Genomic DNA, 25,336 nt, shown 5'->3' with positions numbered 1-25,336 from the left:
GTGGGTATGGGTGACGAAAGCTTGGTATCCCTCACCAGTTGTATTATCAATAATATGCAGGCGCCATGTGTCACAATGTTTGAATGGTCTCTTGATCCTATGATGTCCGTTCGACCTTTTAGGTTGTAGATGTAGACTGTAGATTAGCTAATAGCACCCTGTCCAGGGGCCAATCTGTTGAACATGCGTGTCGGATTGACGTCTATTAGATACATTTAATTCATGTATGTTTTCCTATCATTTTTTTGCGGAATCACCGATATAGGTCCAATAATATATATAGTATCGTTTGGGCTGCGAATGACTTGGGGGAGGCATGATATATATCCTCTACAGCCACGAGAATATACAAAAAGCATCCAAAAAATATTAAATCCTAAAGTTTTACAGTAATTGTCCCAACGAGACTAAAATACCCAGCCATATAAAATAGAAAAGAAAGCTATACCGGGAACTAACCCCAAGACTAGAGACATAGACCACTCACGTAATACCAGCACCACTAATCGGTCCATTTGCTATAACTGTAGATCATAGTGACCCGAGTAAAGGAAACTCACAATGCACCTACCTGTAAGACGAGCCTTTCTCACCATTGCTGATTCTATATTGTAGCTGATACTTGGACGTGGAGGTCGGTCGAGCATGGAAATATGGCAAATGGGTAACGGTCATGTACCCCGACTGATGTATATGTACATTCAAATACTACACACCGATATACGCATGCATGTCGCTCCTCGATCGTGTCACCCAGTTCCCGAGTGCAGATTAATTTCCATGCTACAACTAGTCTGTGGTGATATCACAGTTTTTGGTTCCTGGTTCATCCCGCGCGCAACTACTTCTTTTTGCACTTTTATTTACTTGGTCTTGGATATACTCTTTTATACTAGTCCAATTACTAGTCCAATATGAGACGAAGTCATGCGAAAGAACACGTTGGGATTTTCAAAGGGGAGCCAACCTCCTGACAGAAGGCTCAAAGGATGTCTTCGTTGGAGTGGCTTTACCCTATTTTCCAACCCCGTTGTGATGTCTCCAGCAACGCATGAGCCCTAGTACGACCTTGAAACTAAATCTATGCATCTGCTTCATCGCAGACCTTTCTTTTGTGGTCGTTTGATACTACAAAGCTTTACCCGGCGGGTGCTGATAGTCGGACTACTAGTCAGGATACTAAGCAACCGTTGCGACATTATTATGGCCTACAAACCCGAGCTGGTGTTCAAATAGCCACAGTCTCGGCTCTTTGGGGTACCTGGCAATTGTAGCACTTGCTGAATCCAACTTCGCGCTGCCCTCTAAAGCTGAAAATGTCTTGACCAAGAGCACTGCCAGGGCGACGGGCTGCATGCCCGCTACAGCTGGATTCATTAAGATTATCACAGCACTCAAATATATTCTTTGACCAAGTGCGGGGGGCTTATTTCGACTGGGATATCTGCAGATGATAAACTGGTCCCTGGGGCTGAGTTACGCAATATTTCAGACAAAGAGAAGTACAAAACGGTACTAGGTTTTACAACATATAGATGGAGTCCCCCCCTCGAGGAGAGGAGGGAAAATTGGACGTGGCAAAAGAAACTAAACGTTGAGTACGAAGAACGCGATTATCTTGTGAACAACCCTCAACCCTCCCATTCTCCCATTCAGAGACATTGATTGCTTTTCACTCCGCTTCTCCCTTTTCATTTTTGATGATGCAAGTCAAACCTGCATCCGGCGGACGTCGCAGGATCGTCAAGGACTTCTTTCCCGATGTTGAAAGGCACACAGCAATCTACAAGGACCTCCATGAGAACCCGGAGCTTCCATGCCAGGAGCAGCGGACTGCAACGGTCGTAGCAGACCGGCTAGAAACTCTCGGCTTCGAAGTTGAGCGCGGAATTGGAGGCCATGGGGTGGTTGGCATTCTCCGTAATGGCTCGGGGCAAAATGTCCTCCTGCGCTCTGAGCTTGATGCACTGCCTATCAAGGAAACAACAGGCCTGCCCTACGCTAGCAAAGTCGAGCAAGTCGATGCTGATGGCATTAAAAAAAGGTGTCATGCACGCCTGCGCCCACGATATGCATATGACCTGCTTGCTCGGGGTGGCAGCGCTGCTGCATGAGGCTAGGAACTTCTGGTCCGGCACTGTGATTGTTTTATTCCAACCCAACGAGGAGCGGCTGCTAGGCGCCAAAGCAATGGTTGATGATGAGCTGTTCAGCAAAATACCCCTACCTAGCGTCTGCTTAGCACAGCACTGTGTCCCGACCAAAAGCGGAACCATTGCGTTGAAACCTGGCCGCGTTCTGGGCTATCTGGACTCGCTGGATGTCCGTGTATATGGCCGCGGTGCGCATGGCGCTACGCCCCAGTTGGGAATCGATCCAATCATGCTGGCTGCGAGTATTCTCACACGTCTGCAGACTATTGTCGGCCGTGAAATGGATCCCAAGGAGCCTGTCGTGATAGGATGCGGGACGTTTCATGCCGGTACTGATGCCAGCATCATTCCAGAGTACGCCGACTTCCAGGTCGATGTGCGCACATTCTCGGAAAGCACCCAGAAACTTGCAAAGTCTGCAGTGGAGCGCGTTATACGAAATGAGTGCGAAGTTTCTGGATCCCCGATAGCTCCCCGTATTGTGACTACAGCTAGCAGCCCTGCTATTGATAACGATGCTGTGGCAACAAGCCGATTCGCACGGGTGCTAGAATCCTATTATGGAAACGAATCCTCCAAGGTTATTCAGGTGATGCCACCAGATATTGTCGCGGATGATTTTGTGCTTCTCTCACTTCCGTCCGGTGGAAACCCAATACCATATGTGTACTGGAACATTGGCGTGACAGACCCACAGACTTGGGAGAAGGCAGATAGAGAAGGCAAGCTGCGGAATTTGCCTCCAACCCACAGTTCTATCTATGCGCCGGCAATTCAGCCTACCCTACAGACCGGAATCGAAGCATTGGCTTTGTCTGCCTTGACATTTCTTGAAATTCTTTGACGACAATTGACTACACCTTACATCGCCGGTGGATCGGAAAGGAGATGGTGTTTAGTATGCCAGAGAGGAAATAAATCAATTATTCCACATCCATTTCATTTGTTCTAGGGTCTTCTAGTTTGGTCTGTCGAATTCGTCCCATAAAATGACTCAGAGAGATAGAGCAGGTAGAAATGTATTACTCCATCATGTTCAATCGTGCTCTGAAGAGGTACTTTATATCAGCTAGAACACGTCGCTTGGTATCCTAGTTCGCCTCCGCGCCCAGGGTATATAAAGTTAGTCAGCACCAGCTTAGGGGCCTGCCCAGGTGCCCAGGTGGGCACCTTGTAAGTGATTATGTACCTAGACCTCAGGACAGTACTACTGAAGGTCTCAAATGCCCACATGATGTATCAAACAGTCTATAACTAGAAACTATGATGTATGCAGCGTGGTATTCACTTATCAAAGTTCGCAATAAGGCAGCCATTGCACACTAGAAGGGCACGCGCTCCCTTGAAAAACACCAAGCGGAGTATTTTTTGGATAGTTCTGATCTACGGGCTAGATGGACTACAGAAACACATGCTTTAAAGCTCTACAATGATACTCCGTACACATCCAGAACTTTATGGCGTATCACAGCAGGGCACGATACCTTGCTGTAGAACAATAACATCTGAGCGTAGCGTTTTGCCACATCAACTATCCTGCAGCCGTCAGGTACGGGAGGGGGGTCTTCCGACCAGTCCGATCATGGCGCTAATCACGCCCAGGCACCAGCCCAAAGTGCTTCCCCTGCTTAGGTCCGATGTTGTAAGGGGTACTCCGTATAGTATGGAGGATTCATAGTAATTCAGTGAGTAAATGGTCCGAGAAACAAGAAAGGAGTCTTTGTATACGTCAGGAACTGGAATCCCCCGGTAGCCTGAGAATCCATGTCATGAGTCCATCGCCCAAAGGGGATTAGTGTGACCCTCCCGCTTCCGTCATCGTCTCTCCAGCCTCCACTCCCCCATCTACCATCTGCCCTTATCTCCTCTCTTCTCCCTAGGTTCCTTCTCACAAGTCGTTCCCTTCTTTGCATCAACCATCTTCAACTTTCTTTCCTCATCTTGAATGATGAAGTCATTCACTCTCCTAACAGCTTCGGCATTGTTGGGCAGTGCTGCCGCTGAGGTGCACAGACTCAAGCTCAACAAGGTCCCTCTGTCCGAGCAACTGGTATGATCATCGCTATTACCCTAAGGATACCCTGGAAACTAATCGATTGATAGAACACGCACAACATCGATGCTCATGTGCACAACCTGGGCCAGAAGTACATGGGCATTCGTCCTGAGAAGCACCAGGACCTCTTCCACGACACTTCCCTAAACCCTGCTAGTGGCCATGGCGTGCTTGTTGATAACTTCCTGAATGCTCAGTGTAAGTTACCAACCCAGAAAAGTTAGTTTCTGAGCAATGACGCTGACCTTTCCAGACTTCTCCGAGATCACGATCGGTACCCCTCCCCAGACCTTCAAGGTTGTCCTTGACACTGGTAGCTCCAACCTGTGGGTCCCTTCTTCGCAGTGCAGCTCGATTGCCTGCTTCCTTCACAGCAAGTATGACTCGTCTTCTTCGAGCACCTACCAGAAGAATGGCACCGAGTTCGAGATTCGCTACGGATCTGGCAGCCTGAGCGGCTTCGTGTCTAGGGACACCCTCCAGATCGGTGATCTGAAGGTTGAGGGACAGGACTTCGCGGAAGCTACCAACGAGCCTGGTCTCGCTTTTGCCTTCGGTCGCTTTGATGGTATTCTCGGCCTCGGCTATGATACCATCTCCGTGAACAAGATGGTCCCTCCTTTCTATCACATGATCAACCAGAAGCTCGTGGATGAGCCTGTGTTTGCTTTCTACCTTGGTGATACCAACAAGGATGGCGATGACTCCGTGGCCACTTTTGGTGGTATCGACGAGAGCCACTACACTGGCGAGCTGATCAAGATCCCTCTCCGTCGCAAGGCGTACTGGGAGGTTGAGCTCAACTCCATTGCCCTCGGCAACAACGTTGCTGAACTTGACAACACTGGTGTCATTCTGGACACTGGTACCTCCCTCATTGCCCTGCCCTCCACCATGGCCGAGCTTTTGTAAGTTGATTTGTCGCTCATTTCTGTAACTTCTTTGCTGACTCATTTTACAGGAACAAGGAGATCGGTGCCACCAAGGGCTTCACTGGTCAGTACAGTGTCGAGTGTGACAAGCGGGACTCGTTGCCCGACCTCACCTTCACCCTGGGCGGCCACAAGTTCACTATTGGCCCCTTCGATTACATCCTGGAGGTCCAGGGCTCCTGCATCAGCAGCTTCATGGGCATGGACTTCCCCGAGCCTGTGGGTCCTCTGGCTATTTTGGGTGATGCCTTCCTGCGCCGCTGGTACAGTGTCTATGATGTCGGTAACAACGCCGTCGGTCTGGCCAAGGCCAAATAAATGTCCTAATGCTCGATGGCTCGGTGAGCTGTGAATATCAAAGAACCAGGTGACACCAAGAGATTGCTTCGTATATACATGTGGCTTCTGGGTTGAACGTATGGTTTCATAGCGCACTTCATTCGCCTATTGCTAAAGGTTTTTGTTTTTTTGCTGGCATAGCCCCATCGTGAGGCCTTTCGTTCATTGGTACTGCAAATGGATATTTTTATTGGTTAAGATCTACTTATTACATTTGGTTTTGTTATTGAATAAGTCTTCCTCGGCAGTGGTCTCAGTATTCTGTATGTCGAGCTAGATTCCTCGGCAAATTACTAGACGTAAGAACCTGAGTGGCAATTGGCTGGAGCTTATGCTGGTCAAGGTGTAGGTAAGCAATAAGCTACAGTCAAATTTCTAATACATACAGTCAGAGAAATTAAGTGGGACGTCACTATTACCCCAGAGTAAAGATAAAAATACACTGAGCACTGCTTGATCAAACCATCATATCAGACCATTCAGAAAAATAAAGGTACTTGAACTAAAGTAGATCGCATGTCAATTAGTGAGAGACGATACCGGTTTTCAAGTACCGGTATGACATAAGCGCAAGTAGCTCCAGGGCTCCCAACCTGGATCGAGCCGGTCCCCGCACAACTTCAATGAGCTTCCCTTTTCTTTGATCGCAGCCCGCATTCCTCTTTCCACCCTCTCCAACCTCCTCAAATTCAAGCTACTTACTCCGCCTGGTGTGTGACTTTCCTCTGACCTCCGCGCCAGGTTGTGCTAGGCGCACGATTTTCTTTTCCCACCCGCGCCTTGGAGTGGCGATTATCATTGCGCTGCCTAAACCACCATTCCCACCTACCTATTCCGCCGATCTAGCTTAGACCACCGAGTCATAGGCTGACATCCTACCATCGGAATCCGATATCATCCAGCTCTACACGCGTTGCGTGTCGGTGATGGCTTCGTAGCCGGAATCGCACGCGATCAATCCATTTGACCCACACGTCCTCGACGCGCACTGTCAACAAACCAAGGGCACACGATATACTTCGGGAGAACGAGAGGTCAGGAACTGAGCATTAGCACATTGCATCGCATCGCCTGGGGGCGAACGAAGAGCAACAATGCTTCTCCGTCTGCCCACCAGCCTACATTACCCGATCACCGTGACGTCGCTGCTCAAACAGCCTGGCGACACGGTTGAGAGGGATGAGGCTTTGTTTTGGTATACCTATCAGACTACCGTCACTGAGGGTGATGGACTCGGGAATACCATCGAGGTGAAGCGTAGATACCCGACTAGATTTGAATCGACTGTTGATGGAGAGATCGTTAAATGGCAAGTCCAAAAGGGCGATGTTATTGATGAACCGTGAGAATATTGATCCTGGTCTTTTTACTGTCGAATATTGTCTAATTTGTTGATAGGGTCAATGTTGTCGAAGTTGACGAGCCTTGCGCGCACGAGATCCAGTTAGGAGGACTTTGCGCCGAGTGCGGGAAGGACATGACTGAGTAAGTATAAGTCTCTTAACGGGAAATGGGCTTTTCTAACTGTCTGTCGCGTGAACAGATCTACGTACAACACCGAAATCACAGATTCTATGCGCGCTCCAATCTCCATGGCTCATGACAACGTCACGCTTACGGTCAGCGAACGGGAAGCAACCCGAGTTGAAGAAGATGCGAAGCGCCGGCTACTTGCATCGAGGCGTTTGACCCTTGTGGTGGATCTTGATCAGACCATCATCCATGCCACTGTTGATCCGACAGTGGGGGAATGGAGAGAAGACAAACAAAACCCGAACCACGAAGCTGTGAAGGATGTGCGACAATTTCAATTGATTGACGATGGGCCTGGAATGCGTGGCTGCTGGTACTACATCAAGCTGCGGCCAGGACTGGAGGAATTTTTGCAAAATGTGGCCGAGATTTATGAGTTGCACATCTACACTATGGGTACTCGTGCTTATGCCCAACATATTGTTGATATCATCGATCCCACCCGCAAGCTCTTCGGGGATCGAATTCTTAGTCGTGACGAAAGCGGAAGTTTGACGGTCAAGGACCTGCAGCGGCTGTTCCCAGTGGACACAAAGATGGTGGTGATCATTGATGATCGTGGTGATATCTGGCGGTGGAGCCCCAATCTTATTAAGGTCTCGCCTTATGACTTCTTCGTCGGAATTGGTGACATCAATTCAAGTTTCCTTCCAAAGAAGGAAGATATTGGAGCGAACAAGCCTCAGATCGAAGCAAAGGCCCCGGAAAAGACTAAAGAACACCATGTCAACGGTAAAACGCAAGAGGGGACCGAGATCTCAGCATTAGAACAGCTGGTGACCATGGGAGGTGGGGACAGCCCAAGACTCCTCCAGGAACAGACTGATGCACAAGAAGAGACAATATTGCACCAGGTGGAGGATCGACCTTTGTTGCAGAAGCAAAAGGAATTGGATGCAGAAGATAATATTGTTGAAACCAGTGATGCATCGTCTAGCGCCGAAGAGACCCATGAACCTGTGAAACATCGACATCACCTGCTTGAGGATCACGATCAAGAACTCTACCAGCTGCAAAACCGCCTCGAACAAGTGCATCTCCAATTCTATGATGAATATGACAAGAGGCGGACTCTCGCTCTTGGGGGTCGGGTGGCAGCTTTAAGGGGCGAGAAAGTTCACTCGAGAGACAAAGACGTGGATCTCAAATTGGTTCCCGATGTCAAGGATATCATGCCGCAGATCAAACGGCGTATCCTTGGAGGGGTAGTGTTGGTATTTTCAGGTGTGCTTCCTCTGGGCATAGACTTCCAAAATGCAGACATCTCCCTGTGGGCGAAGAGCTTTGGTGTGACGATCTCGTCAAGAGTAAATGCTCGCACAACTCATCTCGTGGCTGGGCGCAATCGTACTGCCAAGGTGAGAGAAGCTACTCGCTATCCCAACATCAAGATCGTGACGACACAATGGCTTGTCGACGCGTTGGTTCAGTGGAGGCATGTGGACGAAGAGCCTTATCTCCTCCCACTTCACCCAGACGATCGAGGCGACCCCTTGACCCCGAGTCAACTTGAACTTGAGGCCTCCATGCTTTCCTCCACGGACGAGGATATGACAGGGTCCCAATGGACACAAGAAGATGACGCCGAAGACATCTTCAAGTCATCCGGTCTGGACGAGACATCGCCAGTTGGGTATGATGCCGACGAGCAAGCTGCCGTACACGATGAATTGAAGGACTTCCTGGGTAGCGATGACGAGAGTGAAAGCGACAACGAGTCCTTATTAGATGAACCATCCACAGGAGGCAAGAAGCGTAAACGCAATGAAGAAACCGAAAGTGGCACCGACGAAGACGAGTCTGGAGATGATGATGGAGACGACCATGATAAACAAGGTTCCCGGCTCTCCCAACGCATCAAACGTTCCTACGAGCGCAACACTAAGCTGCGAGAAATCACATCGGCTCCTGCCTCTGGCATTGACCAGGTTTCCCCAGACCGTCCAAAAACACCAGTGGAAGGAGTGTCTGACTCTGAAGCGGCAGGAACTAGCAGCGGCCCGAGGTCGGACTATCCTGACCCAGATGACGACGATGACGAGCTGGAACGGGAGATGCTTGCTGCATTTGAGGGCGGAGGATATGACTCTCAAGCAGAGGCAGATGCTGCAGCTGAGAATGGATAAAGCACTTGATTTCTGTGCTTTCTTCGTTTCGGATTCTCTTTGTGTCTGCTTTTTGCCCTGTCATAACCGGTGTGTGTGTGCGGTTGCAATGCGCTCTTGGCATAGCGACGGCGTTTATTAGGTCTTTTTTGACTTTGATTTGTTTTCTTGTCTGTAGTTCTCAGGAATTTGTGTGTGTATCTGTGAGTCGCTAGTTGTATGTACAATTCAGTTCGATATACTATTCATGAGCTACTTGGGATTTTGTCTTCATCGACTCAGATGATCTATGTTGTCTTGGAATAACTCATTTGTATCCTTTTAGATAGAACCAAACCTCATGAATAGTACATTTTCCAAAAATAACCAATGCTATATCGCTTCCAACGCCATAGATGCAAAAAAAAGTGGTATCACAAAATAAAAGACATAATCAAATCAATCATAAACATCCCGATTAACCTGCCACGACATAATCATCATCCAAAGATAGAAAATCGTATTAACAAGCTCAAGCGCAAAGGCAGTTTTCCAGCAATTGCCTAATAAAGTCAGTCAGTCATGCACATAATAAAAAAGGGACAGAAAAAAACAAAACTCACAAATAGTACTCTGCGTCAACCAAGCCAAAGTATTAATATTATTTCCCCAAGACTTATTATCCTTCACATAGATCTGGCAATTATCATTCACATTTCCGACAACCCCATACAGCTGCAGCGAAGTCTCAATCAGACCCGTCAGCCACAGCACCAGGAGAATAAAGCTGCCGATGATGATAATCCCAGGTAAGAGGAAGTGTCGTGATGCAAGCACCATAATTAGGAATATGAAGCATACACCGAGTGCGCTGGATACAACCATGTAAGGGAAGAGCCTGGATATTGTTAGTATTACTGTATATTGTTTCTCCGCATTGTATAGCAAGTCTGACGGGGGAAGAATGTGGGGTGTAGGTTCTGAGAATCCACCCTAATCCACATAGTATAGATATAGATATAAATAGAAGTCACTTACCATGGTGTCCCGAGATGCATTTGCGATTGCACAGCCATGAACCAAGAGAATATCCCCAAACATGTTGCTGAGCATGACAGCACAACCATGATCCAGATGTTGAGTTGGAGCTCGGGCCAGTGGTAGCGACGGCGCGCTTCGCGGCGCTTGCGGACTGCCATTGTGTTGTTTGTGTGTAGGGGGTGGATCTGGGTGGAGATACTGGAGGTATGTGTTGGATTGCGATGGGTTATGGAGCTCGAATGCGACTGTGGGGTTTGTTGTGTTTTATACTGGTCTTTGTTGTATACTGCCCGACGCAGGCTTGGATGCCCTATGTTTTGTTGCAGACTTGGGATCGGATGGCCAGATCGTAAGACAAGTGAATCAAGTCTGAGGGGATTGGTAGAATCCTATGGTCGTTTCTGGTGAGGCGTAGTGAATTAGACAACGCATTGGGCGCCCTTGAGCGCTTGAGGCCCTGGGGATTTGGAGTTGGTGCGACGTGGATATTTACAATTGCGCATAGATCTCCGAAATAAGAGAAACAGCCAAGATGTACAAAGTAAAGAAAGGAGGAAAATTCAACACAAAATCCAAAAAGAAAAACAAAAGGCCGGGGAGGGGGAAATTTAAGAAATTGGGGTGGCAGGGGATTTAGTGTTCATTTAGTTCACTCCGGACTGGCATTAATTTGATCTACTTTAATACTTCAACACTTCAATACTTGCACTGAATTTGAATTCTCTAGAAGTTTCATTTAATATTCTTTTTTGATCCTTTTATCAAGTTCTTTTTTTATTTATAGAAGAGTGTCACCCAATGCACTGCGCACCAACGAACATCCCGCTCGAATGGTCTCCGACGCGCCCGTGGACTCCAAGCTGGGGTTAACCTCGACCAAGTCCATCGCAATCAGATTTCCCGTCTCATGCACAGCTTCACAGATGAAGTCTCCCTCACGCAGTGTCAAACCACCACGGACAGGTGTACCGGTACTAGGAGCCCACTGAGGATCCAGCGCATCGACATCGAAGGACAAGTGAATGGGAGTGTCGTTACCGATGTGAGCGAGAGCCATTTCGACAACGCGACCGATACCATGACTAGAGGACAGACAAGTTAGCCACGAAGCTCACCACTGCAACCCAAGGAAAAGCGAAAACATACCGGTCGATATCGTGCATACTGAAAGCCTTGATACCATTGTCACGGAGGAGCTTCTTCTCCCCACGATCGACATCGCGCAAGCCAATATAGACGAGCTTCTGCGTGCTCACGATGTGCTCATCCTGCATCCAGCCAAAGATATCCTTCTTCTCCTCCCGGGCCAGCCGGGTCAGGAATGCCATGGGCATACCGTGGATGTTCCCGCTGCCGCTAGTCTCGGGGATATTGATATCGGCATGGGCGTCGACCCAGATGACGGCCATTTCGCGGCCCAGTCGCTCGCGGATTGCCTTTGCTGTGCCGGAGACGGTGCCGATGGCGATGGAGTGATCGCCACCGAGAGTGAGGACGAACTTTCCGTCCTTGGCGTAGTTGTAGACCTGTGTGCTGAGCTTCTCGGTCACGGCGCTGACGGCGCGGGGCTTCTTCATGCCTCGGTGGTCGGGGTCTTCGGCGGGAATGTCATTTTCGTAGTAGTGGACTATGTCGTCGTGGTGAACTTCGTAATCGAGATCCTCGCTGAGTTGGGTTAGGAGGCCTGATTCGATGAGGGCCATTGGGGCGGCTTCGACGCCCTTTTTACACTGTTAACGGTGGGGTTAGTATGATTCATTGATCTATAGCTTCGGGTTCCACGGGGTGTCCTACTTGGCCGCCATTGAAACCAACGGCAACAACGCCGAGCTGGTTAGGGTTTGTAAGGAACCTCGAAGTGATTGTTGAAGGTTGTGTCATTGTGTAGAATGTAGGTGACTAGGTCTTTTGAAAGGAAAGAAGAAAAGAGGAGCTATCGATCTGAGATAAGATCGAAAGTGGAGGCTCTGGAGGCTCTCGATAAGAAAAGGTCAAGATGATGTGATATTTGATTTTGGAAAAAAGAAAAGAGAGAAATAGAGGATTACTGTTCCTTTTAAATATTCCAGAATTGTCTCAAAGCATCTTACACATTGCCCCGACTTCAACCGGGGCGGTGCCTTCATTCCTTGCGCAATGCCCGCGAAGTCGCTAAAAACTGCTTTTAGCGATCAAAGCGACTCCGCCGGATCTCCATCACTTCCGTTAAGTACAGGTTGAGGAGAGCTCCCCCCTTTAGGGCCATTCGGTGTCCCACAAGTTTTGTCTTGACCTGTTACAATGAGCGATAGACGGGAAATTCTGTAATTTCATTTGCGGCCTTTTATTCAGGCCCGTGGGGTGGTATCGGAGGTCCGGGAAGTTAAGACAGATAGTCTACGGAGTACGGAGTACATGGAGACAGATTGCAAATTGGTCATAGTCATGAGGGTATCATTGATGCCATAGAATACATTTTATACTATACTATACAAGCTATTTCAGAATCAACTCCCGGAGAATCTCCTCTGCCTTGGGCGCCTCTACTCGGCCCTTTTCACCATTGCGCATCATTTGTCCCACGAACCAACCTAGTTTACCTAGCTGATTCTTGCTGCGGATCTGCTCGACCATCTGTGGGTTCAAGGCAATGACTGACTCCGCCAGAGCTTGATACTCCTCCCGCGACAACGGCCGGAGCAGAAGATTCTCCTCCTCCAGTAGTTGCGGCACTGGTCGGTGGTCCCCGTCAAAGATGGTGGCCAGCACCTGTTTGGCTGTCGGGCCAGTGATAAGTTTCCGCTGTAGATGATCGATTAGATGGGCTAAGGATCGGGCTGGGACGAGCTGCGCGTCCCATGCCTGGTCTGCCTTGGCCAAGAGACCGCCCAGCTCATGCAAAACCCAGTTGCTTGCCACCCGTGCGAGACTAGCACGCGTTTTCTCGTCTTGGTCTACTTGGAGAGTGCGAAGGATATCTACCACATCGTGATAGTACTCGAGGCGGGCTCCGTTGTCCAGCTCGATGAGTGGTTTGGCATCTTCAATTGGCAGACTGAACTCGGATCCGACGAGCAGTGTAAGTAGAGCATCTGGGGCTGTCGGAATAGATTCTCTAAGATTAGAGAGCAGGTCCTCTCCAATGATCAGTGGTGGAATGTCAGGATCAGGCATGTAGCGGTAGTCGACCGAGCCCTCTTTGCCGCGAAGTCTGCGAGTTTCAGTGCTGCCGATTGTCCAGCCACGCGTCTCTCCTTCTATGACACCGCCACTCTCGAGCACCTCGATCTGACGGTTCTTCTCAGCAATGATGGCATCCTCTACCGCCTTGAAGCTGCTGAGATTCTTAATTTCGGTACGCTGACCCAGGCCGCTGATCCCATCGTACTGATGTTGCCCAGGTGCTTCGCCTCGGCGTCGGATCGAGACGTTGACATCTGCACGAAGGCCGCCCATCTCCATTCCCGTAGTCACGGCACCACACGATTGTACAATGGCTTGTAGTTTCCGAACGCATGCTGCGGCCGTTGCCGGTGTGTGAATTTGGGGCATGGTGATGATTTCGATAAGAGGATGGGATACACGATTGAAGTCGAGAAGTTGTGTCGAGGGTGGGTATTCCTGGGATTTGGCTGTGTCTTGCTCTAATTGGAGTTGCTTGATGTCAATACGGACCCGTTCACCGTCTTCCGGGGCGATTCCGTCGTAGTCAAATAGGTCAACGTAGCCATTTCGTGCGAATGGTTCTAGAGTACAGGTTAGTATATTCTACGGGTTGAAGAGGGGCAATACTTACCATAGTATTGTGTGATTTGATACCCCGCCGGTTGATCCTGGTAGAAGTAATGTTTCCGATCAAACCGACTGACTGGCTGTATCTCACAGTTCAGTGCAATGGCGGCGCGGAGGGCTGGCAGGAGTGTTGCGATTTGGAATGCCTGTCTCGGATCAGCCCTGGTGCTATTTCACAGCATTTGTACATAACACTAACCGGTTGGCTACCTGGGAACGCCAGATCGAACAATGCAACGTTGGAATTGGGAGTATCACTTGTCGATGTTGCTGCCCCTATTCAATTTATGAGAATATGACTCGTAGTCTCCGAGTGTAAAGGCGTACTGACGGGAAAACAATTTGGACTCTGTATCCAATTGCGCGTGGATCTCCACGCCCACTGTGAGTTCCCATTCTTGCCTCGAAGCCTCTTCTGTTTCCTTGCGTTGTTTCTTGTGTGACCGAAGCGCTTTAGCTTCCTGCTTTAGTTGTTTGCGGAGGGGGACGCGATCTGCGGAGGCCGGCGGTTGGAGATAGCGGTTCGGCGTGGAGGAAAATGGGGCTTTAGGGGATGAAAGGGATGACCGAGTCAAGCGTCGAACGCAAAGAGAGCGGACCGTACCGCTGCCAATCCATGACCGAAGCATAGAGAGATTGGACTCGTGTTGTTAGAGTGTTGAACCTTGAAAGACGTGAACTTGCGGGAGAAGCTCGGGCTCGGAGGACTTGGCGATCTGCAGATCATCGAACTTCAGTCTCAAGGGAATATATCCCACCATTTTCAACTAACATTTTTGTACGGCTACAATGCTTTAAAAATTCCAAGAAAAAGAGGATAATATTACAAAGTGCCTTTTGAGCCCATTAGAGTTGTATTGAGTTGAATTTGAAGTATTAGCGCGAGATTTGAAGGCTTTATACAAACCCTTATCCACCTAAGTCTACCCCTAAAAGTCCACTAGTAAAGCTCTCAATTTTGTTCGCGCTTAAGTATTAGCTTAAGAGGTAAGATTTTTTTGAGAGTACTAATTTAATAGAAGACGGTGTTAGCCTTAGTATATACAAATCTGAGAGGGTTATCATCAGTATAGGCTCACATACTGTTCCGTACAGCATATAATTTCCCATTTGTTCTCTATTTCCCACATTCACCTATCATCTCAACTACCCTAATAGATCCTACCTGAGGGTTTAATAGCATGATCACCATCTCTGTCTCTTCTTGAACAGTCACACATCAAAGTGGCCGGTCATCTTTGGCTGTCGCATTGATCTCCGTTCCGAGATGAACTGGCGGCTACCGAGGTACAATAGTTTTCGAATTCAATTATATTTCTTCTTATGCTGTAATCCATTCCCGGACAATAAACCCGAAAAGCGCTAATCTATTTTATTTCACCGTCAAGTCCGTGGACACTACAATCGATAGGTCGTAAACTGTAACTTCCCACTTCATTTATGGGATCGATCTACACTCTTCAGTTGGTGGCTGTAGCTGATCACTAGTCCACTATTGGTCCACTATCACGGCGATCTACAATTACACTCGTGAATCGGGGGTTGGAGTTGACCGCTAGTCTACTATGATCAACTATCAAGCCGATTTACATTTCTCTGTCGGTGGCTACAGCTGACTACTAGCCCACTATGGTAAACTATAACCGCGACCTATGGAAAAACATACAAATTGGCCAATCATGAATCCCGTCTAAAATAAAACTTTACGTAAAATTGCTATCATATGTATGAGGGGCAGACAGATCTTGAATACTCGCTTATGTTGTATGCTTAAGATGTCCCGAACCAATGGTGAATACCTTACGTGAACAGAGGTATATATAGCTTGATTATTCATTCAACACATGGCTGTACGTTCCCTGAGTGATATTTTCCCGAGTATACTTGAACTGAACGATTTACAACCACTCCAACTGCTTCGTGAAATCCTTCACAATGGCGGGTCAAGATATCACTACAGACCGTCTCATCGTTGGGTCAGGTCCTGTAGGAGCCACCTACGCGAGAAAGATCATGGATCTGAGTGCCAATTCCCAGAAAAAGCCGAAAATCACGATGGTGACGTTGGAAGACGAGTCAGTCATCCCTTAACCCCCAGTTCTGTCAGATCTTGTATTACTTTGAGCACCAAAAACCTGATACACATTAGATATACTACTTCCCTAAAAGTTGCTTTGACATGTGCAGCACCCGAGCCGCACCAAGTTGAGCTACCAGACAAGTACCGACCTGAAGACTGGGACAAGCTCATGAAAGAGGCTAAAGAGTTGATCAATGTCAACAACACTGCGTTTGACGAGACGTCTCTCCGCCAAGCAATTGTGAAAGAGACATCGGAAAAGTCCTTCGCGGGTAGACAAATTGAATCCCTCCCGCTTGCCTGCAAAAAGAATGCCACAGATAGCTCGGTTAGCTGGTCGTCAGTTTCCACCATCCTCGGCGATCTGATCGATCCCAAGTCTTCAACGTCTCAAAACTTCGAGCTGCTGTACAGTCAGCTGTGCACCAAGCTGGTCTTTCAAGATCCTTCGAACAAGGATAACAATCAGATTTCCCATGCGATTATTAAAGACCTTGTCCAAGGCAAAGAAAGAAAAATCACCGCGCGTTACTATGTCATTTGTGGAGGTGGCATCCGTAATCCCCAATTACTTTTCAGCTCCGGCTGCGAGCAATCGGGTTCGAGCGAGCGTTTGCCTGCCTTAGTGAGTGGCTTCTATTTCATCTCTGCCAGTAATTTGACTTTGACTTACATTATGCATTGCAGGGCCGCTACCTATCGTCGCGGATCCAGACACTATGTCAAGTAATCCTTACAAAGGACTTGACTGATACCGTACCGAGAGCCAACAGCGAGGTCTGGCAGGGTTTGATCAATGAACACAAGCGGAAATACCCAGAGGATGTTATTGAGATCCCCAAAGGTGACCCAGATCCACAGGTATGCCATAGATGTAGAAATTCAGGGGCTAGGATGGAACTGACTGAGTTAGGTTGCTCTGCCCTTCTCTCAGAAGAAACCGTGGTACACTGAGGTATGAACCTGTTGCTTCCACTCCGATCAACCCGATTATTAACCTGGAACACCACGCAGATTCACCGTGATGCTGCTTCAGCCATCCCCGAGGAGAAATTGCCGTTCGCCATGGTATGGGACTGTTACTTCCAGTTCGATTAGACTTTCTACTAACCTGGAATACCACGCAGTTTGGCAGCAACCCTGTTTCTGGCGGTAAACCTAGTAATGCCATAGATCAGCGGGTGGTCGTTCATCTTCAATCTTTTGGATACAGCACACCTAACGCAGCAAATCACCTCAAGTTCAGAACCGATATAACGGATATGTGGGGCATGCCAATGGTGAGTGTCTTTTTCATCGGTATGGCCTTGAAGGGAACTGACTCGACGTCCAGAACGAGCCTCGAATTGAGCAAAACACGGAAGATAACAAAAGATCGCAAGATATGATGAGCGAATGAGTTAAAGCCTCTACGCATTCATGGAACCCGGTCAGCTGACTAGTCTATAAGTATGACGGAGATTGCTGCGAGACTGGGAGGCTATATGCCAGATGCAACGCCCCAATTTGCGGATCCAGAAAGAGCCCTGGATGGATATGTGAGTACTTTAATCCCGATCCCAAACTACAATCCTTTATCATGTGGACCTAATAAGTATCTATCTAATCTATCTACTAGGGAACTACTCGTGTAGGCACGACCAAGGACGACTCATGCGTGAATGCGAATAGTTGCGTTCATAATTCCACGAACTTGTATATTGGTGGAAACAGTGTGATCCCAACATGCATCGCAGGCAACCCGATGTTGACCACGATTGCCTACGCGATCAAAGGTGCATCTGCTCTTTACAAGAAGATGGCGAATTAAATATCAGTCTCCGAGTGTGACAGCTTTGGTAGACTTCTAGGAAACTAATGCTTGAGGGAGAGGATTGTGGTAGTAGATTCCTCAAGAAATCGAGTTATCTATGAACTGAAACGCCGTTACAAAGAGTATTATAGGATCATCGGATCTAGAAACAGGTTAACCAGTAAAGATTTCTGGAAATCAGACAAATCGTCGCGTAATCAGACATATGGATCTACCAGGGCTTCTTAGCTATATATTAACCCTGATACAACCTCTCCAACCTCATCCAGGACTTTCTATTAAGCCCAGATGCAACCGGCAAAGAAGCCATTGCTCCGGTATGAAAAGAGAACTTCGGTCTTGTGAATACAACTACTGATGGCAGAGTAATCCTAGCAAATTACTACATCGAGCCATTAGTAGCTTAGTCCTTGGTTATCCCAGTTAAAATGATTCTTGTCTTCAATGTTGATATGTAGCTGTGTATGTAGCAGGATGACTGATTGGTTAACGTTATTGCCTACCTAGGTATGTAGGTAAGTATCAGTCATCTACCACGTGACCAGTGGACCTTTTGAGTCTGTGCTGATATATACTTAGCGAGTCTGATCCTGAGAATACTTCTAAAAGCGGCGGCAGTATAGCTGCATATGTGAGTAACCTCGTAAAAGCGGCAGCTGAGATAGGAAAGCCGCAGGTATATATGTCAGTCACTACTTTGTATTATGCATACAATGTTGTATATTGTACTCTATGTATAATGTAGAAGAATTCAGACGTCATTCTAAACTCAATTATAGTATTTCAAAATATAAAATTCTATATATATGTACATAGTATATTCTCTATATTGCGTTGTTGATCATCTCAATTTCCCTCTCATCTTCTATCCTTCCGACTATAGGACCTACTACTCCGTATACTCCCTAGAAATACTCAACTCCATATCAATATACATTCTTGACACTTCATGCTTTATGCACGCAATATGGCAGACAAGTGGCGTTGTACGGAGTACATACACTGCTCACATAGCTGCATCACATTCCCCCGCTTCGCTAGACCGCCAGATGCAAGGAATATCGACCAGCGCATAACTACATGTTCCTTTCTAACTTCGTTCAGACACACATGCGTTTTCATTTCCGATTAAGCAGGAGGCCTGATTTGCTGTCACACTTTGGCCCACTCTGAACTGTTCAGAATGTTCAGCGTCTCGGCAATTCCTCACCATTTTCCTATTTCTTGATTACTTTGAATCGTGATAAAGAGGTCGATCAACAGGGGTACAAGGAACCCTCCTTGCGACACCATTGTCATTGGTTGATCTAAATAAAACCCTCGGCGCTTCTAAGTTGCTTCGGATTGTTCACGGACTGACTGGTGTGACGAATTACAAGACTCCATTTCGACAAGCATAGCACTTTGGGCTCGTTTTCAGCAGCTGACACAAAAACCTATTTCCAAATTTGAAACTTGGGCTGACGTTTCGTGTTCATATAATAATACCATATTCCCTTTATCTTGGAGAATGTCTGATGGAATTCGCGGGGAAATTGGGGATATCATACTATTTTTCAACCCCCCTAGATTCCGCGCCTTTGACACTCGACTCCATCTGAGACCTGGAATTCCACCCCTCCCCCTAGGCCATGCCTGGAGTCCCTATACTCCTGATTCCATTGCGCCTTGATCACTACGATTAATTTCATGTACTTTATTTCTCATTTTCTTTCCTTACGGGCATGCCCAGATCTGATATCTATATTTTGAAGAGGTATGAGTTGGGTGTTGATTTCGAACTGCTCCGATCACCATGCCGCCGCTCCAAACTAGAAAGTCAAAAAAGGATGGGAGAAAGAGGACATACTCGTTGGTGTCGAATACTACAAACGCACAGGCTGGTCCTGTCGCAAGTCCTAAAACTGTCGAGAACAGTTCACCTTCACAACAGGCTAATGGGTCAAGACAAGCCCTAAATGCGCCTGCCGTTCCAGAGAACCCACCACCAAGACCCGCAGAGCCGGCGAAGAAGCTGCCTAATGTGTTTGAGTTCCTGGAAGAGAATGAAGAAACGTCTTCAGACTCATCATCGGCATCGTCGTCGTCGTCGGAGTCCGAATCCGAATCTGACGAGGAGGCGGAGCCTCCACGCCCTATACAAACTACCATTAAGATCCAGTCTCCCAAACCACGGGCAAATACCGTACCTCACGGAGTGTTGGTCTCAGGAGGAAACATACCCCCGAAGAAAGTTACCCAAGCAGCCCCAGTGGTATCCAAACCACCAAACGAAGCACGAAAGCCCGCATCACCACCCTCGCCTTCTACAGGCAATCAGTTAGTCACCCGGAAGAGACAACCAACCAGAAAGCCGAGCCCGATCTCAACTGCAAACATTTCCCCCGGAAAAGGCCAACTGGAATTGTCCCGACCACCAACCTACCATGGGTCCTCAAGAGACAGCGGTGCTGTCCACAGACCACCGCTCCCACCATCACCCCCGAGAAGCCCAGAAGATAATCTCCACCGCACGCCGACAAAGAGACGGGACTCTAATACAACACAAGAGCCATCTGGATACGGTCTTCTAGCCTCGCACCTAACCAAGTCCACCTCAGAAGAGAGCGGGAGCTTCCCTCCGCTATACCGACGTTTCGAGACCATCAACCACCGCGTTCTCCTCCACCTCCAAGACGAGATCTCCCAAATGGAAGAAGATCTCCACACACTAGATGAGTACGAAGAAATGCATCGAGTGGACATGGCCGAGCAGGAAGGCGCAAAGCCCTTACCGGCTTCACGACGGCGGGACGCCCAGTCACAGGCTTATTCATCTTTACATTACCGTCGCATGGACCTCATGAGTGCTTTGATCCAAAAGACCGAACAATATAGTAAGTCCCTTTCCCTCTTTCATATTGTTTATTCTACAAAACAGACCACCTAACTAGCACATAGACACCGCTCTCAGCGCCTACAGCAAAGTCCTACAGACACTCCCGCGGGCCTCGGAACAGGGCATCACGGGATACCGCAATTGGATGAGAGAGAATAAGCCCGTCGCTGGTGTTGAGACGCGGTTTCTAATTCACGACGCGGATCTGGTCTCGCTCACTCCACGACTGGCTGCTTCTGCCGCCGCAGCACCTGTCTACATCGCCATTATCATTGCATCTGGTGCACTCCTGCTGCCACTTTTGGCATTCAGCCTGATTGCGGAGTTCTCTGGGCGTCTTGTCGTTGTGACGGTTGTTGGTGGCGCCGCGGCGGCTATTGCAGCGAATTACTCGGCTGGTATTGATACGCTGGTTGACTCGAGGGATGGATGGCGCTGTGCTACGATGTATGATTGCTTCGATTCTGTTATTGCGGTATTTGAGACTGACTTTTCTTTTCTAGATACTTCGGTTTCATGGCTATGGCTGCTATGTTCATTCCCTAGCTTCGATGGTCTATTTCCTCAGCTTGGATTAAGTCCCCCTTGCATCAACTTCTTATGACTTACGAATCTTCTTTGTTCTATCTTTTGGGGCTCCTTGGCGATGAACTCTCTATCGTACCATGATTTTCTTTTTGTCTTTTTAGTGAAGGGGAGATTGGAAGGATATTGCTGGGCACACAAGGAAGAGACGGCGTTCATTTTTCAGGCGAACGCTGCAATAATTTGGGTAGGGCAGATAGACGATTATCTCGGGCCTGGTATCTAATGGACTGCGAGATGCTATAGCAGTATGGGTGTTTTGTTATATTGGGGGTCCTATTAGGCAATGTACTATTTATGAGATATGATTTTAGGAACACAAGAATAATCGGCTGAGTTTGCGGCCTCGTGATATCTTATTGGTACGTCTTTTAGTTGGTTTGGTCTTCTCACTTGGTCTTTTGAGATGTCTTTCCAAATGTCTTTTAAGATGTATATGAAGGGTGAAAAAAGCATACTTTGTGCAAGCCTTTGGAAGCTCTTTACTCAATATCTCTCTTTACAGTCGAATATCTACATCGGGAAGCGCGAGGTGTACTGGTATGCAGCATATTGATTGAATTGGATCGGAAGCGAAAAACAAGTAACTCTCTAAGCAAGACTTAGCTGTATCGCAATGGCAGCCTGTACACCCAGGCCGACCTGTCTTGAAAAAAACCATCCACGCCAATCGCTTAGTCCATAATACAACACCAAATAAAGAGAAATCATACAAAGCCAGAGATCAAGAGGTTCATTAACAACACAGTTGGGGGAAAAAAAAAAATCGGAGACGCGGATCACATCCAGAGCTCATAATTTGAAACGAAAATAGTAAGAAGAAAAATGCAAAAGTCAATAAAGCAGAAAGCCGACTGACTGTAGAGGAAAGTGATGTTGGAGCTTTGCCTCTCTTCTGAAACAAACCTTTAAAATGCTCGAGTTCGCGCAAGTATCAAATTTTACGTCGAAAGCGGTGTGCCATTTGGTCTACTCCCTGGTGTGATGCTGCCTTCTTGGGAAGCACGGGCATCCAGCCCTTGGGGTTGAGGCGTCGAAGGACTGTGGCCGGTCTGTCGAGCTGCCAGTTGTGCCTTATTCCTGTCCATCAGCGCAGCTTGTTCGGCCGCACTACGAGAGTACGTGGCACTGACTGCGGAGTTTGAGTAGCCAGCTTGTGAGGGAGTTTGACCTGGGTACTGAGCTCGCTGATTTGAGGTTGCAGTCGCGTAGGGGGTACGCCCCTGTGGCGTGGCGTTGAATGTGCCTGGCTGCCTGGCCTGTGGTGTGTATGGCTGTGGAGACACTTGAGCAAATCCATTAGAAGCAGGACGCTGGTATTGGGGAGCCTGGCTACCCTGGCTGTACTGCGGGTTCATTTGCGCGTATTGAGGAGTGTTGCCTGGACGTTGACTGGGTGTACTCGGTGGACGACCCGCGCCATAAGCATGCGTGTATGTAGTTGGCGCCGAGGGCTGCCGTGCGTGCTGTGGCGTGACCTGGAACCCAGGCTGAGGTTGAACGCGAGCATTGGAAGCAAACGCACGTTGGTTGTAGGCACCATGCGAGCCTTGGTAATTACTAGGCCGTGCCGCAGAGGGCGTTGAAGTTCTATTTGCGGCACTGGCTGCTGCGAGCAATGCTGCCGCCCTTTCCTGTGATAGAGTGAAGTCGTCCTTTTCCATGGTGCCGTTGTAGTCAGGAGTCTCAATCAGAACCTTTTGGCTGATATTCAACTCAGCGAGCTGATTACCGTCCAATTTGGCGACGGCATAAGGTGGCAAGTTGCTGACGATTGCAGCAAGGCTTGACTTCAGGGTATCATACACAAGGGTTTCTGCTTCAGAGGGCGTGTTCACGTCGCCCAACTCAGGACCAGGGGTTTCATTCGATTCAGGCACTTGTTGGCCAGGCACCTGGAGATCAGAGGGAAGCTTGAGACTCCGAAGTCGCTGGTAGGAACTAAGGGTGTCGAGTAAGTCGGAAACTTCCTCAAGCATTTGCTTGATCTCTTTTGATTCCGGGTCGACTTCACTACTCGGATCGGTTTCCGTGATCTCAATCGCGAAGTCCTGGGCGTTGAATGACTCAACCATTTCATCGAGAATGCTCTCATCAAGTTCGCCAATATTGCCAGGCTGAGCGGTTTGAGTGTTACTTTGTTCGATGTCTCCTTCCCATGGGACCGACAGCAACTTGTTCACGCGGTTCGCACCCCGTTGTCCCCACCAAACCATATCCTTCGAAGCGAGCTGTACAATGGCACCAGAGCTGTCGTAAGAAGGAGCAAATGAAGAGAAGACACCTTGGAAAGCAGACGAATCGGGGCCAGTCCAAAGGGCAGGATCGCCATGTCGATGAACATTATCCGAATCTGCATGTTTTTCTACGCGATCCCAGTAAGAAGGCGATGATGTGACTCCGCCGTATTGAAGCCATTGTGTTGAAGGAAGGGGTGCTAGGCAATAGTTGCTGCGCTCTCCCAAGAATGTCCTGACATCGAAAGTGGCGTCGAAGCGATCCGTCCATGTGGTCGAATTAGCCCGGTGAGATCGTTTACGCGGAGGTTCCAGCTTTGGCAACGTTTCGCGTGGAGCAAATACCTCCCCAAATGTTCGCTTTGGTTGAGATGCAGCATCAAGGTTGAAGGGAATTACTTTGGTGGCCGTGATGCCATTCGGCAGAGCGACCTCGCGCAACTCCTCCTGCACTTCAACAAACTTCTCAGGTCCCGATTCTGACTGCAACGGCACCTTCACCGATTTTTGAAGACTTGAGAATAGCTGCTTGGGATTCGATGGATTTCCGAAGAGTGTTAGGGCCGGCTTATCCTCTCGCTGGCAGACATTAATCGCGTGAAGGTCTGTTGATTCGTCGGTATCGTCTTCCATTGTCTCTGTTTTGACCTCGGGTTGGTTGACAAAGGATTGGCCAATTAAGCTGTTCATATGTTTTTTGAATGCTGCGATCCGGTTGACCACCTCATTCAAAGGTGCCCCATCTTCTTTTGCGCCATTGGCTTGAGTCTGATTGCGTTCAATTACAGCAGCTGATGCTCTTTCGATGTCGGAAAGGAACTCCTGCAATGTATTGTATTTGCCCGAATTGACGCGTGTTTGGATGTTGGAGGTTTCCGGATCGCCGGAAATCTTTGCACGTTTCGTTCGAGGCTTAGTGGTTGAATTTGGGAAGGGGCACGAGAGGAGTTGGAGTTCAGTGTCATGCCTGTGACTTGTCAGCATAAGACTAAGGACCATATAATTTCATCAAAGCTTACTTCAAGAGAAGCTCAATCAGGCTGCGAAGAGTTTCATGGAGATTTGCTCGATCGCGCGAGGCAGTGGCACTTGGTTCAGTGCTTGGTTTGTCGTCCTGAGTGGAGCGCTTCCGTTTCCCAGAGGTTGCATTAGTAGGGTCGGAATGAGGTTCGCCATTTGTGGCGGACATGGGGGTTGTGTCTTCAGATTCGTCGGCGCTCATGGTTGCGAAGTCGCGCCGAGGTCAAGGTTTACGATACTTGCTTTGACGCGGTCCCCTCCAATGCAGATGGATGGGGTTCACAAATCAGAAGGTTGAAAGTAAAGATTGGACGGAGGCGATCGTGGAAATAAATATTTGCTGGCGATTTGGTGTTGAGGTTGATACTTGGTTCGGAAAGCAACCGGAGTCCAAGTAACCTCGATGGGTAGGGCGTTAAAGCGAATCCTTAGAGAAGATGGGGATCGCGAAGAGCGAGGGGAGAGAAAGATAAAACCTTCACGTCACCACAATAAAAGTAGTGAATATGAGGTGGAAATAATTGTCAGTAAAGACCAAGGTATTAGAACAATGGTCAATTCAATAGGCAACCCTCGAACAAATAGGTCAAGTGGTCTCTTTTTCTGTTTTGTTGGAGAGAACGTTCACTGGGTTGCGCTTTTCGGAATGGCGCGCCTTCTGACGATCCATCACGTGACCACATTTTCTGCCGCGCGATTGTTGTATTTTTCTGATTCTTGACTTGACTTCTCTCATCTTCGGAGACAAATAACTCTTTGAGCCTATTGAATGGGTCTGTGGCGTTCAGGCACTTTCACCCATGACTACGTTCAT

The 25,336-nt window shown here is 48.3% G+C and overlaps 10 protein-coding genes across 10 annotated transcripts; 5 read left to right on the top strand and 5 right to left on the bottom strand.

Moving 5' to 3' along the window:
* Positions 1-1,700: 1,700 nt before the first annotated feature.
* PEX2_009300 (Amidohydrolase) lies at positions 1,701-2,997 on the top strand (the record flags this gene model as incomplete). Its single annotated transcript, XM_016738207.1, has 2 exons — positions 1,701-2,046; positions 2,102-2,997. The coding sequence occupies 2 exons, from the start codon at positions 1,701-1,703 to the stop codon at positions 2,995-2,997; spliced, it is 1,242 nt and encodes a 413-aa protein (XP_016594316.1).
* An 838-nt stretch (positions 2,998-3,835) lies between these two features.
* PEX2_009290 (uncharacterized protein) lies at positions 3,836-4,066 on the bottom strand (the record flags this gene model as incomplete). The annotated part of the gene is made up of 1 exon (XM_016738206.1): positions 3,836-4,066. One exon carries the CDS (start codon positions 4,064-4,066, stop codon positions 3,836-3,838), a length of 231 nt encoding a protein of 76 aa, XP_016594315.1.
* Positions 4,067-4,098: 32 nt separating this feature from the next.
* Positions 4,099-5,459, top strand: PEX2_009280 (Peptidase aspartic, catalytic; the record flags this gene model as incomplete). Its single annotated transcript, XM_016738205.1, has 4 exons — positions 4,099-4,203; positions 4,257-4,407; positions 4,463-5,117; positions 5,171-5,459. The coding sequence occupies 4 exons, from the start codon at positions 4,099-4,101 to the stop codon at positions 5,457-5,459; spliced, it is 1,200 nt and encodes a 399-aa protein (XP_016594314.1).
* Positions 5,460-6,574: 1,115 nt separating this feature from the next.
* On the top strand, positions 6,575-9,139 carry fcpA (protein-serine/threonine phosphatase; the record flags this gene model as incomplete). The annotated part of the gene is made up of 3 exons (XM_016738204.1): positions 6,575-6,822; positions 6,879-6,965; positions 7,024-9,139. The coding sequence occupies 3 exons, from the start codon at positions 6,575-6,577 to the stop codon at positions 9,137-9,139; spliced, it is 2,451 nt and encodes an 816-aa protein (XP_016594313.1).
* Positions 9,140-9,556: 417 nt separating this feature from the next.
* Positions 9,557-10,296, bottom strand: PEX2_009260 (uncharacterized protein; the record flags this gene model as incomplete). The annotated part of the gene is made up of 3 exons (XM_016738203.1): positions 9,557-9,660; positions 9,721-9,995; positions 10,136-10,296. 3 exons carry the CDS (start codon positions 10,294-10,296, stop codon positions 9,557-9,559), a joined length of 540 nt encoding a protein of 179 aa, XP_016594312.1.
* A 620-nt stretch (positions 10,297-10,916) lies between these two features.
* On the bottom strand, positions 10,917-12,019 carry PEX2_009250 (arginase; the record flags this gene model as incomplete). Its single annotated transcript, XM_016738202.1, has 3 exons — positions 10,917-11,220; positions 11,285-11,868; positions 11,933-12,019. 3 exons carry the CDS (start codon positions 12,017-12,019, stop codon positions 10,917-10,919), a joined length of 975 nt encoding a protein of 324 aa, XP_016594311.1.
* Positions 12,020-12,613: 594 nt separating this feature from the next.
* On the bottom strand, positions 12,614-14,538 carry PEX2_009240 (glutamyl-tRNA(Gln) amidotransferase subunit PET112; the record flags this gene model as incomplete). Its single annotated transcript, XM_016738201.1, has 4 exons — positions 12,614-13,863; positions 13,914-14,055; positions 14,109-14,185; positions 14,241-14,538. The coding sequence occupies 4 exons, from the start codon at positions 14,536-14,538 to the stop codon at positions 12,614-12,616; spliced, it is 1,767 nt and encodes a 588-aa protein (XP_016594310.1).
* Positions 14,539-15,844: 1,306 nt separating this feature from the next.
* On the top strand, positions 15,845-17,799 carry PEX2_009230 (Glucose-methanol-choline oxidoreductase, N-terminal; the record flags this gene model as incomplete). The annotated part of the gene is made up of 7 exons (XM_016738200.1): positions 15,845-15,984; positions 16,059-16,614; positions 16,677-16,850; positions 16,903-16,944; positions 17,004-17,057; positions 17,117-17,269; positions 17,608-17,799. 7 exons carry the CDS (start codon positions 15,845-15,847, stop codon positions 17,797-17,799), a joined length of 1,311 nt encoding a protein of 436 aa, XP_016594309.1.
* Positions 17,800-19,597: 1,798 nt separating this feature from the next.
* PEX2_009220 (uncharacterized protein) lies at positions 19,598-21,226 on the top strand (the record flags this gene model as incomplete). The annotated part of the gene is made up of 3 exons (XM_016738199.1): positions 19,598-20,678; positions 20,743-21,127; positions 21,184-21,226. 3 exons carry the CDS (start codon positions 19,598-19,600, stop codon positions 21,224-21,226), a joined length of 1,509 nt encoding a protein of 502 aa, XP_016594308.1.
* A 980-nt stretch (positions 21,227-22,206) lies between these two features.
* PEX2_009210 (uncharacterized protein) lies at positions 22,207-24,724 on the bottom strand (the record flags this gene model as incomplete). Its single annotated transcript, XM_016738198.1, has 2 exons — positions 22,207-24,469; positions 24,522-24,724. The coding sequence occupies 2 exons, from the start codon at positions 24,722-24,724 to the stop codon at positions 22,207-22,209; spliced, it is 2,466 nt and encodes an 821-aa protein (XP_016594307.1).
* Positions 24,725-25,336: the final 612 nt, after the last annotated feature.

This window comes from Penicillium expansum (genome assembly GCF_000769745.1).
Source record: "Penicillium expansum strain MD-8 chromosome Unknown contig25, whole genome shotgun sequence".
Lineage (NCBI taxonomy): Eukaryota > Fungi > Ascomycota > Eurotiomycetes > Eurotiales > Aspergillaceae > Penicillium > Penicillium expansum.
The sequence above is the reverse complement of the archived record's forward strand: the minus strand, read 5'-3'. Positions and strand labels throughout refer to the sequence as shown.